A 17,811-nucleotide genomic window follows, 5' to 3' on the forward strand; every position below is an offset into this window, starting at 1 on the left:
TGTTTGACAGCAGGACCATCATCATCATCATCCTCCTCCTCTCTTCACCCTCCTCCCCTCCCTCCTCCTCTCCCTCCCTCCAGCTCTCTGTTCTTCTGCACTCTAAAAAAATGATAATAAGGCAGTTCCACTGCTGTGAAGGTGCCGGAGCCACCGTGTTATAAAGGTAGAATGGAAAGTCACTCATTCAAAATCTGAATTTTCACAGCTAAATATAGACTTTAATGGTCCAGTTGGTGGAGATGTAGCTACAGAATCTGAAAAAAAGCCTCAGAGGGAATTAGAAAGTCTTTAGTGTCATTCTCAAAAGTCTTAAATATTGATCTTAAATGTTCTTTCTGACCTGTCACTGGCAGGAAAGTTTGTCTGTTAAATCCTATTTTTAATCTTTCTCATGATCAATCAGAAAGATCAGAAACAATCACATCAATCACTTTGAAGGACAAAAACCAATGATGCATTTTACTTTTTAGCTTGGAGGACGTGTTACATGGACATGGATTAACACGTCCTTTTAATTCAGAATCTTCCTGTTGTTACGCTGTGAGGCAGATAACAAGCAGCTGAGTTAAACGACTCCCTGCAGCAGACGTAGCTGCTCAGACACTCCACAGTGCAACGGATGGACCAGACAAACCGTTTTTTACAGTGTAGAGCTGCTTGTCTACACTTGATCATGACTCTTCAGTATAAACTGGACTCCACTGAAAAGCTTTTGTTTAAATGCAGCTAAAGCCTGATTGACAAAGTTTGTGCAGGCAAACATCCAAACACAGAGAGGATTAATAAAAAGGACAGAAGATAAAACACACAGCCTCCATCCATCTGTCTGACACACACACACACACACACTATTATGTCATTCATGGTTTGCATCACTGCTTTACAAGAAGCAGGTGGTTGTTTGGGTCCAGATCTAATAAGCAGAACATCAGCCGTCAGTGGAGGCGACGTCCTCGCTGTTATAATGTGAAACAAACGTTTGATTCGTCCGAGGATTTATCTCCTCTTTGTGTGTTAAACAGCTCGGAGAATAGATTACACACAGCTCTGCTTGGTGTTGTGGTGTGTTCTTGTGTGGTTTGTCTTTTCTTTTTGACTGATTACAGTGACGTTGCCATGGTAACTTATTGGGCTTCATAAGTGAGCCTGTCAGTGCTTTTGCATGAAAACTTTGCTGCTAAAAATGTAGAGGATTTACTCTGTCCAGATGTTATTTTATTTTTACTTTTTTTGTTTTACTTCAGTGAAGAGGAATTAAACCTCTTCGTCCTGCTTCCATTTGTCTGTCTCACAGTCTCTTATGAGCTTCAGATACGGATTTACTGATGTTTTTCTTTTTCAGGATAAGAAGAGCTGTTTGAACAGTGGAGGATAAAGTATTAGGATCACTGGCATAAATAAAAATACCAGAACAATGATGTTAAAATGCCCCATTGCCACTAAAAGTCCTGCATTTAAATCCTGATAATGTAAAAGTACAGAAGTATCATCAGCTGAACGCAGTTAAAGTATCACACGTGAAATAAAATGAAAAATTAAAATGTCAACAGATGTGTTGTCATGTATGAAAAACTGAAAGACTAAATTTGTCTCTGAGGGACAAACAGCAGAGCCGGATAAACCATCTGTGGAACCTGACTGTCCTTTCCTACACATCAGAGCTCCAACCATGGGGTCACCCTCAGGAAAGCCAGCAGCCGTGATCGTATAGTGGTTAGTACTCTGCGTTGTGGCCGCAGCAACCCCGGTTCGAATCCGGGTCACGGCAGCAGTTCTGAGGTGAGCTGCTTTATGTTGCTGCTGAATGTTCTTCTGCTTCACTTTACTGAGTTTCATAAGAAGTCTTTTCCTTTTTGTTTAATGACTTCACAGATCAGTGGACCCACGTTCTCCACATCTGTCTACAGAGTACAGAACCACAGCTGTTTGACCGCAGTGCTGTGAGAACCGAGCTGTTCCTCCTGTTCTACGTACGTAAGGCTGGAGAACGCGTCCATCTACGAATCAGCAGACTCCAGGTTTGACTCCTTATGGGCTCATAATCAACTTTTTTTTTTTAAATCCATGCAGATAAAATAGTACGTTTGCTCTTCAGAGCTCAGACTATGGTATGACCACAGTGAGACAGTCAGAAAAGCGGGCAGCCGTGATCGTATAGTGGTTAGTACTCTGCGTTGTGGCCGCAGCAACCCCGGTTCGAATCCGGGTCACGGCAGCAGTGCTCAGGTGTGCTGGCTTGTTTTGCTGCTGGAGGTTCTCCAGCCTCTGCTTCACTTTATGAAGTCTGAGCCTGGACAGCTCAGGTTCATTACGTTATATTTTATTTTAAGCTTATTTTCTGAATTGACAGAGACCCACGCCTCTCCACACCTGTAGGCAAGCTGCTCTTGGTTTGACTCTTGGGTAGCTTGCAATAAAGTCTTCTGTAAAAATAAATAAATGTCCCCGTACTGACTCGTGTAACTGCTGGCCTCTGCACCTGTCCACTTCTCAGGTGTATGAAAGACTTTAGGAGCCTGAGCTGGAAGCCATCTGCCGCACACCACGGAGTTCAGAGGAGTTAGATAATAAAAGTTGTGATCTTCGTGTTGAACCGTGTTTGTTTGCCTCTCTTTAACCCCACGAACCAGAACAATCCAGTTCATCCACGCACCAAGATGAGAGTGATGCTGTAGAATTGTAATAAGATGACCTCCGACCTCCCGGGCTGATGAATATCAGGGATTACACAATAATCCACGAGCAGGAGGCAGGCGGAGGCACAGTAGAGCATGTTGGGAAATTTAATGACAAGACTCAATCACGAGTGTAACGATTGTCACTGATACTGGAACAGGACGGGGATTCACACAGTGACAGAAGCTGGACAAAGTTTGACACCAGCTCAGCCTGTGTGAACAGCTGCACGTTATATTTATATAGTTTTGTGTTATAGTTTTGTGTTGTTTTTGAAATGTGCCTGTAAAACGCATGAAAATGTCTCAGAAAAAAAAACAGAGAAAACAGAGGATCATCTTCTAAACTTTGCTGTCACCTGTGAGGCTCAGTTACTCTGCTGAGCCTCAGTCCGTCTCAGCTCTGCTCAGCCTCCTCCTGCTCTCTGTTATCACCTGGACTGTGTTCTAACGCAGGTAAGTTCACCATATGGTTGTTTTCATCCACTCATTTTTCTGTATGAAGTAGTGATTTAATCATATTCATCCAACTCAGACTCAGACTCATGAAGAACTGTCTTCAGAGACCAGAAGAACAACAAGTCCTGCAGCAGATGGTCTGACCCCACAGATCCCAGCTTTCAGCATCATGAAGAGACAGAGACACTGAGATAGACTAAATCCACAGAAGGACTGAGCCAAGTTCTCCAAGACGCTGGAACAACTGACCTGACAGGTACCTGAGAAACTGTGTGCAGGTGTGGGAGTAGAACTGGTTCTGTTTTCAAGGCAAAGGGGGTCACAGCAAATCCTGATCTGATTCAGGTGTTTATGGCTCTTTAAAGGAAGTTTACTGTGACTGATAAATAATAACCATTCATTTCTTTATTGTTGAAAACATCTTCACTTTGTCTTCAGCACCTTAAACTTTTTGGTTCTGGTTTTCTGGGCAGGTATGAGATGTAGTTTCTGTCCATCCCCTCCCCTGATTTCCTCTGCAGCTCTGCACAGAGATGCTTCGCTGATAAACGACTCCCTGTTTCTCACTGCATCTTCTCTGCTAACACACTTTCCTGTGCACGGAGCAGCTTATTTAAATTTTTGAGACATTGCAGAACTTCTGAGCAGCAGGCTGTTGACAGCCACAGTCAGCCTTTCATTTCGCTTTGTTTGGAAACCTTAAGCCTCTTTTGCAACTTCATTTCCTGATGGTGCTGGGGGTTAATATGGTTCAGTGGAATCTCTCTGACAGAAGAAATTAAACCAGACTCCTGGGGAATTGCTCTGCTCTCTCAATTTGTACCGAATCGCCATGGGACCTGTGCAGCAGGGCAACTGATAACTCACCCTTGATTCAGCACAAACAGTCCTCTCAAACACTTGTTAATTAACTCCTGCTTCAAATCCCAGCCTTATCAGGCCTCCCATAGTCCACTTTCAAAGGCCGCCCGTGCTTTAAAATGCTGTCGAACTGTATTTCATTAATATGGCATGTTGATGTGAGCTTTGCTTCATTATGCATTCAGGCTTTGTTTGTGCTGTACCTCCCTGTCTCCTGTTTCCCATAATGGAATGAAGAAAGAGAGGAGGTCCGAGGAGCATAGATGGAGGAAACCCTCAGAAAGGAATCAGATTATATGGGCCAGGTGTCCTTTTACAGTGACTGACGAGCTGACCTCTCAGCCCCCCAACTCATCTTACAAGCTGCTGGGCAGATCCTGAATAGACGTCATCTTAAACAGAGTTCATCCTGCTGTGAACAAAGCCACAGAGTCTGCTTGTTGCAAACGTGAGTTAAAGTTCACCTACATTACCTGAAAACATACTCTCTTATTTGCCTGTTTTTCACCTCCTGTGTCTCTGGGCAGCAGCATAAACTTAAGAGACAGATAATGTAAAGTCACATTACAACAAATTCAGAAATCTACACATATACAAGCATGTCTTTAAGTTTGAATTAAGTTTATATACAACGAAATTGCAGCAGCAAACCTGTTCTGTGAAACCTCACCACTGGCTCGCTTATGTTCAGACGCAACATCATTTTTTAATCAGTGAAGCTCTGCATTTACTGACAGCAGTGACATTGCTGTCTTGTTCATTAATGAGTGTTGGTAGGTGTGTTTTTGTACTTTGCACAGGGCCAGGCTAGCAGTTTCCCCCTGCTTCCAGTCTTTATGCTAAGCTAAGCTAATCATCCTCCGGCTCCAGCTCCACTGCTTAAAGAGTGGCATCAATTTTCTCATCTAACTCTCAGAAATCAGATGATTTACCAATATTTCACAAAATGTCAAACTGTTCCCTAAAGGACTCTCACTGTTAAAGTGAATAAATATCAGAGAACAGATCACTGACAGTGAGTTCAGACTTTAACTGAGAGCTGCATTATTCTTTAAAACATTCTGTCCTTGCTGCGGCGTCTCTGCGATCGTGACTCAGCTCCATTTATCTCTGACAGCTCTGGGAAATTTCAAATCTCTGCTGTCCCAGAAGATCACCTTTATCCCATCATGCATCTCTTCCCCAAAGATAACAGTGTTGTCCAGCATAGTGGTTCTTAGCATTAAAGCTCTAATGGCCATCTAATGCTTTGATACAGGCTGTCCCCAGTCACAGTTTCTGTTTGTGGACTTTGGTACAGACATTCAGAATAGAATAGAATAAAATAGAATAGAATAGAGAACCATTCATGGTCACCAGAGGATAAATCCCACTGAAGCTGGTGATCCCCTGACTTTTCCTCTGGCGCCACCATCAGGTCAGAATTTGACTTTGTCTAATGACTCATCTGTAGGTTTCTTTGTGTTTCAGATTGTGAACTAAATGAAACGACGGTTTAAGTTTTCCCTTCCACCTGTCAAACCCAATCAGAGGCAAATGAGTCTGAACTGGATGATCGAGGTTTGGAAACACTGATGAAGTTGTTGATGGATTGAAACGGTTGAAGAGCAAGAATCCAAAGGCAATTTCTTCCCCTCTTTTGAATCCAATTAAAAGAGACAAGCTGTGTACTTAGCCTTGATTCCCCCGACTGTAGCCGGGCTTGGAAAAAAATCAATAGAGGAAATTGTAAAGCAGAAAAATTAGACCAAAGTACAAGAAGAGAAGAGCTGCTGATTGGAAAAACACGAGGAAAAGGTCAAGCAAGAGGAAAAGACGGAGGAGAGGAACTCTGCCGAAATCGAATCATTCCCCTGAGTTTAACAAATGAGCTGTCCAACTGTGTGTGTGTGTGTGTGTGTGTGTGTGTGTGTGTGTGTGTGTGTGTGTGTGTGTGTGTGTGAGAGAGAGAGAGAGAGAGAGAGAGATGTTAACATTGGCTCGCTGGTTGTGCTTCAGGCTCACAGTTTGTTTATGCAGAAATAACAGCTGACACTTACCCTCCACACTGTATTATGCCTGTACTCAGTCACACACACACACACACACACACACACACACACACACACAGAAAGAGAACCCAGAGAATGAAAATGTAAGTGCATCACTCGCTGCCCTCTGCTCTGCAGGAATGAAACTGGACTCCTTTGTGTCTCATGTCGGTGTAATTTGACTTTACTGTACTGAACCAGTCTCAGTCTACATGTTAGAAACCAGGTTGTCCCGTCGTGGAGTGAGTTTTTCATAACCACGTCCGAGATCTGTTCCTGCTGTCACTGATACATCTCACCACCACTTTTAGACACAAGAACTTTTAGCCACAATAAATCATGTTTATTATTCATTACATTCTTTTGTGGATGGATGTTCATGTTTCACTTTACTGGAGCCCATAAACAAATGAAGGCAAGCAAAGAGATATGAGTTTTCTGGAACAAAAAATAAAAACTTAATATTTAGCTTTTTAGCGGGACAGAAAACAAAAATATATGTATATAGTTCATATATAAACATAGATAAATATAATCAATACAACATGTCTTACTTACTTTTGCATAAAAGGAGGATCTTCTAAAGTTTCCGGCCTCAGAGCTCAAAAACCTCATCAACAAAGATTATTAATGTAGTTGTTTAATCTATATCATTATACATATTATTAGTGAAAGGTGACATTTCCCACAAATGTTGAGGAGTTTCTGAAAATACAGATAAAGCCTGTCATAATATGAGTTGTGAATTTCTGACTATCCTCACAGATTTTCATGATGCATATTAAACAGCACAACAGTGATGATCTCTGCTTCTCACCCACTTACTCCCTCTTGTGTTCTGTTGCTATTCCTGTAGAGCAGCTCTGACTCAAAAAGTCCTCCAGGAATCAAACAGGAAAACACTGCTTCTACATGCAACAGCGAACCACACAACTGTTGTGCTAAAACAACTAACAGCAACCTCCAAACATGGCAAAGCCCCACAGTAGCATACACTGTAATACTGACACAATACTCAGCACAATACCAGCTTCAGGTCCATTATCCTGCTACAGAGGATGTTCATCCACTCAGCACCCACATGCAGCACTTTGGCCTCCTCTGAGTTCATGAGCCAGTTCAGAAAATAACCACCACCGACAAAACTCTCAGCATTTCAACATCCATTAAACACAAGCAAAATCTCTCACAGTGGTCTGCATTACTTCACTTACATCAGTAACACTGGATACAGTACATACACACAAGTATAGGTCAAGTCTTGTGTTTGTCATATTTAGAATTACCCTACAGGGATTTGAGTTTGGTGCAGACAAACACAAAGACACAAAGTACGACAAAAAGCTGTGTGTAACACGCCTGGCAATAGACTTACGAAATAAAACTTTTATTGGGAGTGCTTCAATAAATAACTTTTTTTTTTTAGTCTTTATTGACAAAAACCTTTCTAGTGTTCACCAATTTTATATCCTTTATATCCTTTTTATTTCTACTTTATTTATTTGATATTTATCGGCAAAAATGGTATATGCTGTTCTCCCCTCGAGGGGGATTTTAAAAATCGTTATTTTAAATTTTGTTTTTAATGTCATTTGTTTATTTTATCTTTTTTGTTGGCAAGACTGAATGCAATAGGCACTCCTCCATGGGGACAACTTTTCACCTTTTTTATTACATTAGTTTAAATTCATTTAATTAGTTTTACCTTTACACCTTTTTATTTTTACTTCGTTTTCTTTTATCTTCATTGCCATAGATTTAATATGGCATACTCCTTCATGAGGATTTTATTTTGTTTTATTGATACAAATTAAAACACACTCGTCCAGGGAGAGCACCCATCCATTAATTCGATTTTACGTCACAACGAGAACTGAATCACAACCTCTCGCGGGACTTAGCGGAATTATAAATACATGATCGGCGACCACTCGGCCTTTCTTTCTCCCCTTAGAGGTGAAGGTGCAACAGTTTTCGGTCGTCCCGAACCCGGGTTCATCCGACACCCTCACCAACCAAGCTGAACTGAGCTCAACCATCACAGCAGCAACATGCCTCCCAAATTCGACCCCAACGAGGTTAAGATTGGTATGTTTTCACTGTCGAGTGGGTAATAAAAGCTGAAGCTTGTTCACAGCCAAGATGGAGTCGTTCGGTGTCTGTCGACTTCTGAACGGCGCCGAGAAAACGGTAAAGATAGGGCACGGAACCCGACCAAGAAAAGAAAATGATGTGTTGTTTGGTGTCCTCGGGATTTAATGTATTCAGCTGTTGACATTTGATAAGATACGTGACGGTGTAATACATTTAGATAGCATAATTGGACTTCGGGGATGCACGTGGGACAAACCTGCTAGCTGCTAATGTAATGCTATGCTAGCGTACTCAAGTCTATGGTTCCCTGTTCATGCAGCATGGGGTGGTGACCGCAGTTAGCCAGATATGCTAACATAGCTTATCCATACATTTATGAAGATGTGAGAGCTGAGTAACAGCTGTATTTAATATAAATTGTGGTAAAGTTTAATATCAACGTTAAATAAACTGTTTATATCTCAAATCTTTATTTTATGACCCATTCGTTCAGGTATTTTTAATTATCATTTTTACTAATTACTATGAATAATCATATCACATTATGAATAATTTGACCCATTTAAGCATTCAGTTGTTAATTCTGTATCAGGTTGGACTTATTTATTTACAGATTAATTTACTTCTGTGTAATGAATGATTATATTGTAGAGCTACATTTACTGTTTTCATTGGCATTATTTTTTTAATGTTGATTTTGTCTTAGTCATTTGTCTAAACAGTGATAAATGACCATCACAAATTCACACATCCCAAATGTGTTGTTTGATCAGCAGTTCAAAACACAAAGATAATTGGTTTACTACCATAGAAAATTGAGGAAACCAGAAAACATAAACATTAGAGAAGCTGTAACTGGAGAACTCTGGCACTTTGTCTTTTAAGAAATGATTCTACTTGTTGCTTAACTCATTATCACAGCTCTGATGCATTATAGCAGTGTCCAGTGGTTGTCTATTACATCTGGAACAATTCTGATAACTACTATTAAACCAAGACATTCTGGATCCAGTTCTTCAGTTGTGCTTGGTGGATGTTGTAAGCAGTGCTAATCATAGGAAACATTAAAATTATTTCATTATATAAAGAAAAAAATCATGGTCCTGCAATAACAAGAAAGCCGACGTTTTCGGGGAATTGGTGACAGATTTTTTTTTTGAGTGCCATAAGATGTATCAGATGTATAAGTTTGAAGATACTGTGATGCTGGTTTTAGCACCCAGTCCTTATCAGGTGTGTCCATCAGATTTTAATTGCCCTGAATGATCATCATTTAAGTAATGGAGTGTACTGCACACTGTCCATGTCACCACACTGATTTTTAGCTGAAGGGTGCACACAAAGCTCTACAAAGCTCTAAATCCTTTTGTGTAAGATGGAGTTTGACCGTTTATAAGTGGTTAACTAAATCATATTTTAATGTGACTCATCTTTTTTAGCAGTGTTGATGGAGGTGTGTGAAATTTAACTGCATTTTCACACAAGATTGATGTTCTGTGGCTCCTTCTGTGGACTTTATTATAAGCAGAGTGAACTGATCTCTACAGGACGTAACAGAAGCTACATCAGATCACTGCAGTACAGCGGAGCTGAGCTGTATATTGAGCTTGCGTTAATCAGAGGGTTTTTGTGAGTGAATGTGTGAAGAAACTGCAGCTGAAACCTTTGTTCTTCTTTGTCTTGCAGTGTGCATGAGATGCACAGGAGGAGAAGTCGGAGCCACCTCAGCTCTGGCCCCCAAAATCGGACCTCTGGGTCTGGTGGGTATTAAAATATATTCATCAGTATTCTCAGCAGCCTCCCGCCACTATTCCTGTCTGTCCCAGTGACTGAGTATAATCCAGTGGAGGCTTAGATTGACCCGGCTTTAGGAAACAGGACTGCCCAAACTAATGGACAACCCTGTGCCGAAAAGTCTGGAACACAAACTTATCCAGGACAATATTGGATGTTAATCAATGAATTATATTTACACTATTAAGGCATAAGAACTACATTTTAACATCTCAGTTCTAGTCGCAGCTTCGGTCTGAGTGAAATCATTTAGCTCTGGTTTTTGTTTCCTGTTCCTTCTGCTTTAAGCTGATTGCTTCTTGGTGTTTTCTCTCCAGTCTCCCAAGAAAGTTGGTGACGACATTGCCAAGGCCACCGGTGACTGGAAGGGCCTGAGGATCACCGTGAAGCTGACCATCCAGAACAGACAGGCAGCTGTACGTACCCCGCTGCTGTGTCCCAGATCAGGAACCAGACATCTGCCACACAAACACCTCAGTCACACTTCATGGGCCTCACTAACTCACTGATTCCTTCAGTTTCATGGAGGCAGGATAAAGACCTTATGATTACATTTTAATAACATCCTTCCTGATGCTGGTGTTTTCAGATTGAGGTGGTTCCCTCTGCATCTGCTCTGATCATTAAGGCTCTGAAGGAGCCTCCCCGTGACAGGAAGAAGGTCAAGAACAGTGAGTGACTCTGAAATATTGTTTGGGCAAAAATGCACAGCAAGCTTTTTTATTTAAAATTACAAATAAGGATGAATGAGATGGTTTGTGTGTCATCCCTTTGTTTTTTTTTTTTTTTTAAATTTCCAGTCAAGCACAGTGGAAGCGTGTCCTTCGATGAGATTGTGAGCATTGCTCGCATCATGAGGCCTCGCTCCATCGCCAGGGAGCTCTCTGGTAAGGACACAGGAGTTAGACTGAAAAAGACAGACATCACTCTAAATTTGACTGTTTTATGTTTGTTAGCTGGTACAGTAGGGCACGTGTTTCCTTGGTCTGCATTTTTTTCCCCTCATTCATTCTTTGACCATTAATGAACAATTTGCATGAACTGTTCAGCCTCCCGCCACTATGCCCGTCTGTTCCAGTGACTGAGTATAATCCAGTGGAGGCTCAGATTGACCCGGCTTTAGGAAACAGGGCTGCCCAAACTAATGGACAACCCTGTGCCGAAAAGTCTGGAACATTCTAAATGATATAAATGCACAGATTCAAATCCACATCAGTTAAAACGCATTTTCACCATCTGACCCTGGACAGGGCTAATCAGAGTATCTCCTGTGTTACGGGCTTTTAATGTTTGTCTTTGACATAAAGGTTAACAGGCCTTGACAAACTCCCAATTTTTTTTTTCCCTGTCAGGAACTATCAAGGAGATCCTGGGCACCGCTCAGTCTGTTGGTTGCACCATCGATGGCCGTCCTCCCCACGATGTCATCGATGACATCAACAGCGGCAAAGTTGAGTGCCCATCTGATTAAATTGACATCAATAAACTGTTCACAAAAACTGAGCACCTTGTGTTCCTCTTTTTCTTTTTAATCCTTTGGTTTACACTCAGTGGAAACACCTTACATTAGAATAATGGGACATAGAGTCAGTGGACAGTTTGTTAGGTACAGCCAGCTAAAGCTAACATGTAATACAACAGGAGGGTATTAGACTGCATCGGTTTTAGTTGGCTGTACCTAATTCTGTCGACATTAAACAAGTCCAAACTAATTTCTCAGGTCAGGTATAAAGTTTAAAGTTATGAAATGTTTGTTTGGAGTTTAACATGAACTGGAGAAGAGCAGTTTTTACGTGGCGGTTTAAATTATTTTAATTAGGTTTTGTCTACTCCCTTAATTTAGCTGCTTACTGAGGTATCCTGTTTTCCTGTGAGTCTTCATAGAAAACTTATGAGAAGCCATTTAAATGTCTTTGTAAATACTGTATATATACAGAATAAAATAGTCTATAAAATCACGTGAGTGCACTAAAAACAAACCCAGATTTAATTTGGGACACAATGAGACAGCTAACAAATAGAACAAGAAAACATTTTGATGGTAATTTGTCATTTAAATGCTATGAGCTTTTGCATCTTTAGCATAAATTGAGTCCAGCAAATTATTTTAAGTTGATATAAATTGGGTATAGATGGAGCTTTGGAAACTGATTTCTTCCCTAAGGGCTAATGTGAGAGATTTTATCCGGTTTTATTTCAGCTAATTAAACAGGTTATTTGTAACTGTTGTAGTTTCAGTTCTCCAAGACAAACTAATCAAACTGGACTATTGGAGCTGGTCATGTACATCTGGATTAGTTAAATCAGGGTTGGAGAATCATTTGCAGCCATTTATGTTTCAATGCAAGTTTGGTTTTATACAAAATATTTATTGAAAATATCAGCCAGTCATATACAATTCTACAAAAGTATAAACTGTTCAAAAATCAGCAGTTAAGTAACAAGAAGATCTACGTACACTGGTGCAGCTATTTGTACTGGATATGAAGTGATGTAGCCTGGCGGCAGTTGATTACAGCCATCACTGTCTTTTATAAACACATTTGAATTTTTTTTTTTTTTTTTTTTAAAGGTGTGAAACTGATCTCATCTGACAAATACAACCTTTCTTCCAACACAGGATTTCTCAAATTAAGCTTTTTGTCAAACAGCATGTGTGAAAAACCTGAAGGTGTGATTTTGTAGCTGGCATCAAATGTCAGGACATATATTTATTTTTATTTACTTCTTTTAATGATGATGAGATAGTTCCTGATTTAAAGGGAAAATTTTCACCATTTTCTTCAGTAAAGGTTCTTGTACGGCTACGTGTTCAGACAACATTTATCATTTGAGAACTTTTTTTGTTAAATTAATAAAGTTTTTAGTAGGAAACCGTTTCTGTTTCTCAGTGTGAAGATATCACAGGCATCGTAACAGTGCTCATACATTTCAGACGCCTGTTTGTAACTGGACGATGTTCTCACCCCCTCCAGTGGTAAACTGATTGAAAAGCTTGTGTTTTGGCTCAGTGAGGACAGAATCAGTCACTTTCAGCTGTATTTCACTTTCTGAACTACTCTACATTTCTTACTGTCAAGAAATCCTGTTAAAGAAAAAACTAAAGAGTGTTAGTATCAAAATGTGACTCAGGTGTATAAAAATGATTAAATACACAGTGGACCGAGACAAAGATCAGGAAGTGCATGACGAAGTCTGATGTGTGGTTTCATTGTGCTTTGTGTTGAATGTTCGTTGTGTGTTTGGTTGGAAGACAGAAGCTGAGCCGCCACAGAAACCTGGACCGTATCCTCGTCTCCTCTGAGCTCACCAGTGTTGCTGTGCTGTAACCTGCATGTTATTGATTCACGGCTGTTCAATGACGAATGAGCATCACTTAAACGCATCACATCCAGACAGGGATAACCTCAGAGCAGCTGATGGGGTGGCTTTCATCGTTCATGTCACCAGAGCTCTGTGGTTAAACGTCCTCAGTTCTCCACCTCCTCTTCCTCGGCTTCGTTCTCGGCTTCAGGCTCCTCCTCCATGCGCTCCTCCTCCTCCTCTTCCTCCTCCCTGCTCTTATCATTCTCAGAGTCAGTCTTCTTCTCTTTATCTTTGCGTTTCTGCTCTGACACCTCCTTCTTTCCTTTCTGGCCCTTCTTATACACTGTTGAGAAACGGAAATGGCTATCATTAACTGGAAATATGCAGCATTATAGATGTTAGTAAAATACAGCACCATGATTCATTGTATTTTAGATTACTGTTATTTAATCCAGCAAACAGCATCTGTCCAATCATAGCTTAGCAGCACAAGAGTTTTCATCTGTTTCAGATCTGTGTTACATATTTTGGACCTGTGAGGACCTGTACCAATTAACTGATAAGATCCACTAACATTTCAGTGTGAACTTCTACTATGATTCCAGTTCCCTTAAAACCTGTAGCGATTCACTGGTGTTGATGAGACCGACCTTCCAACGCTTCTCTGAGAGGCTCCAGGAATCGTTCGAACTCCATTTCCTCCATCGCAGCCAAAACATCTCCCGCGTTCAGAGTTTTTCTCTTGGCTTTCATGGCAAAATTATTTGCACTGTAACAAGATAAACAGGAAAAAAAAAACACTGTAAAGCTTTGGTAAGTTGACTCAGGCGTCCAATGTTTTTGCTGTTTGAAATGTGTTATATCATGACACGACTTGAATCAGAAAGAATTTTGTGAATCAATACACAACTGTGTTTGACTGTGTTTCTAATTTATTTTTTTTCTTATTCTTACCAGGAGGTTGCGTACAACACAAACACACTGGCAGCTTGGGATATGGCTCTCCTTGCTTCTTTTGACACATTCACCCCATCTGGGAGCTGTTGAAAACAAACGGTGCGGAGGAGTTATCTCAAAGCCACAGTAAGTACATACACATCTTATCAGAAAACACAGGCAGGCTGAGAGAAGTATTTATTCATGCAGGAACAATCACATTCAATCACATTAAATACCCTCAACTGGCATTTTATTCGGTACGCCAAGCTAAAACTAATGCAGTTTAATACAGCGGTCCTGCAAATAAATCCCCCTTCATTAACGTTATCATGTTGAGTTAGTGTTGAAAGAGGTTTTGATTCAACTTGCTGTTTGTGGTGCTGTTGCACTGTGTTACAGTGACATTTTGATTTTACATCAGTGGGGGTGGGCTAAATTATACAGGAAAATGAACCAAATGATAACACCGGAGTGTGTCTCCCAGAGGCTTTGATGAGAAAAGCAGGAGACCTTTGCAGAGGCCCTCAAGAAGAAATAAAGAATAAAAATAACAGGAAGGTGAAACTGTGGATTCTGCAGAAGATATGCACGTGCATATTAAACCCAGTATGTAAAAGTTTAGACGTGTAAAGTATCAGATGATCCAGAAACTGTAGTTTATAGCAGCACTGTTTATTATTACGGTTTAATCAATAACGAAACATCATGTTTTATCATAAGCTTAGATCTTAATTTGTAACGTAACTAAGGCTGTCAGATTAAATGTTCTTAGTTACATCCCCCACCGTTCTTGAGTTTAATAATCGTAAAATACTTCCTTTTACATTAGTTAAAATCTGAATTATTTTTCAATTAATTTTCATTCCGTGCACTGATTTATGTGTTCGAGAAATTATATAACACACAGAATATCTGACACTGTGTGGTTTTATTTATTTTTATTGTAATCTATGTTCAATTTTAAGGCTGAAATCTGAATAAAAGCAGGTTTTAGCCTGAGTTTCGTGCCACTCACCGCCTCCTTGATGATGCGGGTGATCACCGCGTTGGGAAGGTTCAGGTCCTCTGGCCTCTCTGCCATTTCACTCACCGTCTACCGAGTCTTCAAGCCCCGTTCACCGTGTCCTCGCCGTTAACGGAACCGTCCGTTAGCCGCTACCGCTTGCAAAAAGCCGGAGGGAGCTGGTTAGTGTTAAGCTAACCGATTAGCGCCCGCTAACACTGCCCTGTTAGCCCGGAGCTACCTAAAGTAAAGTTCGGTGCTCGGAGTGAGATTTGCTCGTTAACGGCGGACACTGTGCGTTAGATTAGCGCGTTTAAAGAAGACGCTAAAGTCGATCGGTTAAAGTTCAAACGCTGGCTGAAGTCGCTCGCGTGCCCATCGGAACCGATTTGTTTAGGGACGTTTCCCGCGAACCTTCCAACCACGAGCCCTCCTACGTCAGCTGTAAACTTCGACCTCTGACGTAGCGCGACGTATAATTTCTTAACATAAAAAAAGGAAGTGGAGGAGCCAAACAAATAACAGAAACATAACAAACTCAAAGCTGCTTTATTGGTTTGAAAGTTTCAAAAACAGTTAGCAATTATTATTATTAGTATTGTAGTAGTAGTAGTAGTCGTAGTAGTAGTAGTGGTGGTATTTATGGTCAGTGGTGACTCATTCGCACAGAAAACTAAATTCACTTATGTCTCTTCTTTCTACTGTAAATGTTAACATAAAAAATAATTCTGTTGTAAAAGATCTTCTGTTGCATTTCCCCCACTTTATTGTATTGTTTATTTGTAGTGTTTTCTTTTTTCTTCCTTCTTCTTTCTTCTTAAGAGTGTTGTTAATATATTGATTATATCATATTCATACTGTTCTTTGGTCGCACTGTATTTAATTGTGGTTATGCCAAAAAAAAGTGTATATTATGTTATGATTTTACATCAAATACAACAGATTTAAAAAACTATAAGTCCACATATCAAGTGATGATTGTTTAATAATGTGGCAGTTAGAAAAGCTTTATAACTTTTTGTTTGTTTAATCCAGACCGTGTCATTTGGCTGTAAGTGTCTAGATTATATAATGTGTTTAAAGTGCACAAAAACCACAGCCAGTCATCAGAGTGTCATGTTGAGCTAAAACCAAGCACTAAATCATTTAGAAGATACATCAGCTGACATCATAAGACATTCATTCTTCTTCTGGGCTTTTAAGAGGACAGTGATGAATTAAATATGTACACAATGTACTGCCAAACACTAAAATCAAGAGGCCACACTGAAGTGATAATGGAACCACTTGCCTAGTCACACGTTATGTGCAGTGTACAGATGGATTTTAAATACCCCAACTGGGGAGACTTCCAGCTTAGTTTACACCTTCATTACAAACAGAGTGGAGAAGGTCAGGGTTTGTTAGGGGAAAAGGTATTTAGGTGGTTTCCATGGTAGCTGTCTTCCTCACACATGCAGCGGGGCGATGCAGCCCACACATTGTATGGCTATGCAATGAAAGGCGAATTTCTACGCCCACCAGGTTCAAGCTTCTTGTGGCTGTTTCTGGGCAGCGCTCCAGGATAACGAAGTTCCTTCAGCTTATATCTATGTTGTTGGAACAATCACTACAACACTCTTTTATTGAGCTCACCTAACATGTCCACAGGTTGCCTCAGATGTAGACAAATCCCAAAAATGTCATACCAGATTTTTTTAACAACATGATTGTTTGATTTTCAGTGAGAATTAAATGATGAGGAGGAGTTGTGTTACATCATTTTTGTTAGTAAATACATAATGTTATAGCTTTGCTCTGTACACAACAGTTCCTCACAAATTTCTTAGTAATTGAAAATATGTTCATATATCAAGTGATACAGAAGAGAAAGGGTTAAAATTGCAAACAACAACAACAACAACAAATAGAGAACTTTGAAAAAAAAAAAAAAACATCAATGACCCAATAAACAACCACAGTACTGGTACAACTTTCCATCCACTCAAGTATATATAGTATATCACCATATCACAGACTGGTAGTAATAACAGGTATGATAAAGTTGTTTATGTTTGCATGTACTGTTACATTTGCCTTTCAGCTTACCAAAAAAAAAACCACAGACAAAATACAAGTGCAATGAAGAAAACATCTTCACCACTTTGACAACACACACTGTAATTTCTCGTTTATGTCTTTATTTATGGAGGTCATGCACATTAATGAAAAGTGACAACAGCATCAATGTAAATGTGCTAACTTGCACCTGCAATCCCAACACAACATTTGCTTGTCTTTTGATGAACAGGTAATATTTAGTGGGTTTACCTAAGCTTTATCTCTGATACAAGGGCAAGCTGCTGACAAGAGCAGCGAGTGGTGCGACCATAACACCAAAACAATTAGCTGAAAGTTGCTAAAATGCTCCATAAAGCTAAGAGGAACTGTGGAGTCTGCAGTAAGTTCATCACTATAACAGCACCTGATACATTACACATAGGCCTAGTTATTTTTCCATTGTAACTACTAAAATGTTGATTTGTCCAGCTTTAAGTTGCAGTGCAGTGCATCTTGGCCACTGTGCTCTTGCTAAGACTGTCAAACTGCAGAGAGACTTCATATGCACTGTTCTAGCTAATCTTGTATACATATGAATTATTATGCA

General features: G+C 40.2%; 2 protein-coding genes and 4 non-coding genes across 7 annotated transcripts; 5 read left to right on the forward strand and 1 right to left on the reverse strand.

Annotated features, from left to right (window-relative positions):
- Nucleotides 1-1,699: 1,699 nt before the first annotated feature.
- Nucleotides 1,700-1,771, forward strand: trnah-gug. Its single transcript has one exon. It is a non-coding gene; the product is annotated as a tRNA-His (tRNA).
- A 375-nt stretch (nt 1,772-2,146) lies between these two features.
- Nucleotides 2,147-2,218, forward strand: trnah-gug. Its single transcript has one exon. It is a non-coding gene; the product is annotated as a tRNA-His (tRNA).
- Nucleotides 2,219-7,955: 5,737 nt separating this feature from the next.
- On the forward strand, nt 7,956-11,419 carry rpl12 (ribosomal protein L12). 2 transcript variants are annotated; one of them, XM_041038852.1, is made up of 6 exons: nt 7,956-8,116; nt 9,809-9,882; nt 10,234-10,332; nt 10,506-10,587; nt 10,717-10,803; nt 11,269-11,419. In XM_041038852.1, exons 1-6 carry the CDS (start codon nt 8,080-8,082, stop codon nt 11,385-11,387), a joined length of 498 nt encoding a protein of 165 aa, XP_040894786.1. In that variant the 5' UTR covers nt 7,956-8,079; the 3' UTR covers nt 11,388-11,419. The 2 variants fall into 2 exon arrangements, with proteins under 2 accessions (XP_040894786.1, XP_040894794.1); XM_041038860.1 differs by lacking the exon at nt 7,956-8,116 and adding an exon at nt 8,133-8,218.
- Nucleotides 9,923-10,049, forward strand: LOC121186440. The gene has a single exon (XR_005894471.1). It is a non-coding gene; the product is annotated as a small nucleolar RNA SNORA65 (small nucleolar RNA).
- LOC121186433 lies at nt 10,969-11,095 on the forward strand. The gene has a single exon (XR_005894470.1). It is a non-coding gene; the product is annotated as a small nucleolar RNA SNORA65 (small nucleolar RNA).
- Nucleotides 11,420-12,264: 845 nt separating the features above from the next.
- On the reverse strand, nt 12,265-15,601 carry pole3 (polymerase (DNA directed), epsilon 3 (p17 subunit)). Its single transcript, XM_041038872.1, has 4 exons — nt 15,177-15,601; nt 14,177-14,262; nt 13,873-13,991; nt 12,265-13,565 (listed from the first exon to the last, which is right to left on the reverse strand). The coding sequence occupies exons 1-4, from the start codon at nt 15,240-15,242 to the stop codon at nt 13,387-13,389; spliced, it is 450 nt and encodes a 149-aa protein (XP_040894806.1). The 5' UTR covers nt 15,243-15,601; the 3' UTR covers nt 12,265-13,386.
- Between the last annotated feature and the right edge of the window lie 2,210 nt (nt 15,602-17,811).

Source organism: Toxotes jaculatrix, chromosome 1, assembly GCF_017976425.1.
Source record: "Toxotes jaculatrix isolate fToxJac2 chromosome 1, fToxJac2.pri, whole genome shotgun sequence".
NCBI lineage: Eukaryota > Metazoa > Chordata > Actinopteri > Toxotidae > Toxotes > Toxotes jaculatrix.

Coding starts and splice junctions, on each gene's coding strand:
- pole3 (XM_041038872.1), bottom strand. CDS start 15,242: ATGGCAGAGAGGCCAGAGGACCTGAACCTTCCCAACGCGGTGATCACC. Junction 14,263..15,176: donor CCCGCATCATCAAGGAGGCG/GTGAGTGGCACG, acceptor TGTTTTCAACAG/CTCCCAGATGGGGTGAATGT. Junction 13,566..13,872: donor TCTCAGAGAAGCGTTGGAAG/GTCGGTCTCATC, acceptor GTTTCTCAACAG/TGTATAAGAAGGGCCAGAAA.
- rpl12 (XM_041038852.1), top strand. CDS start 8,080: ATGCCTCCCAAATTCGACCCCAACGAGGTTAAGATTG. Junction 8,117..9,808: donor CCCCAACGAGGTTAAGATTG/GTATGTTTTCAC, acceptor TTTGTCTTGCAG/TGTGCATGAGATGCACAGGA. Junction 9,883..10,233: donor AAATCGGACCTCTGGGTCTG/GTGGGTATTAAA, acceptor TTTTCTCTCCAG/TCTCCCAAGAAAGTTGGTGA.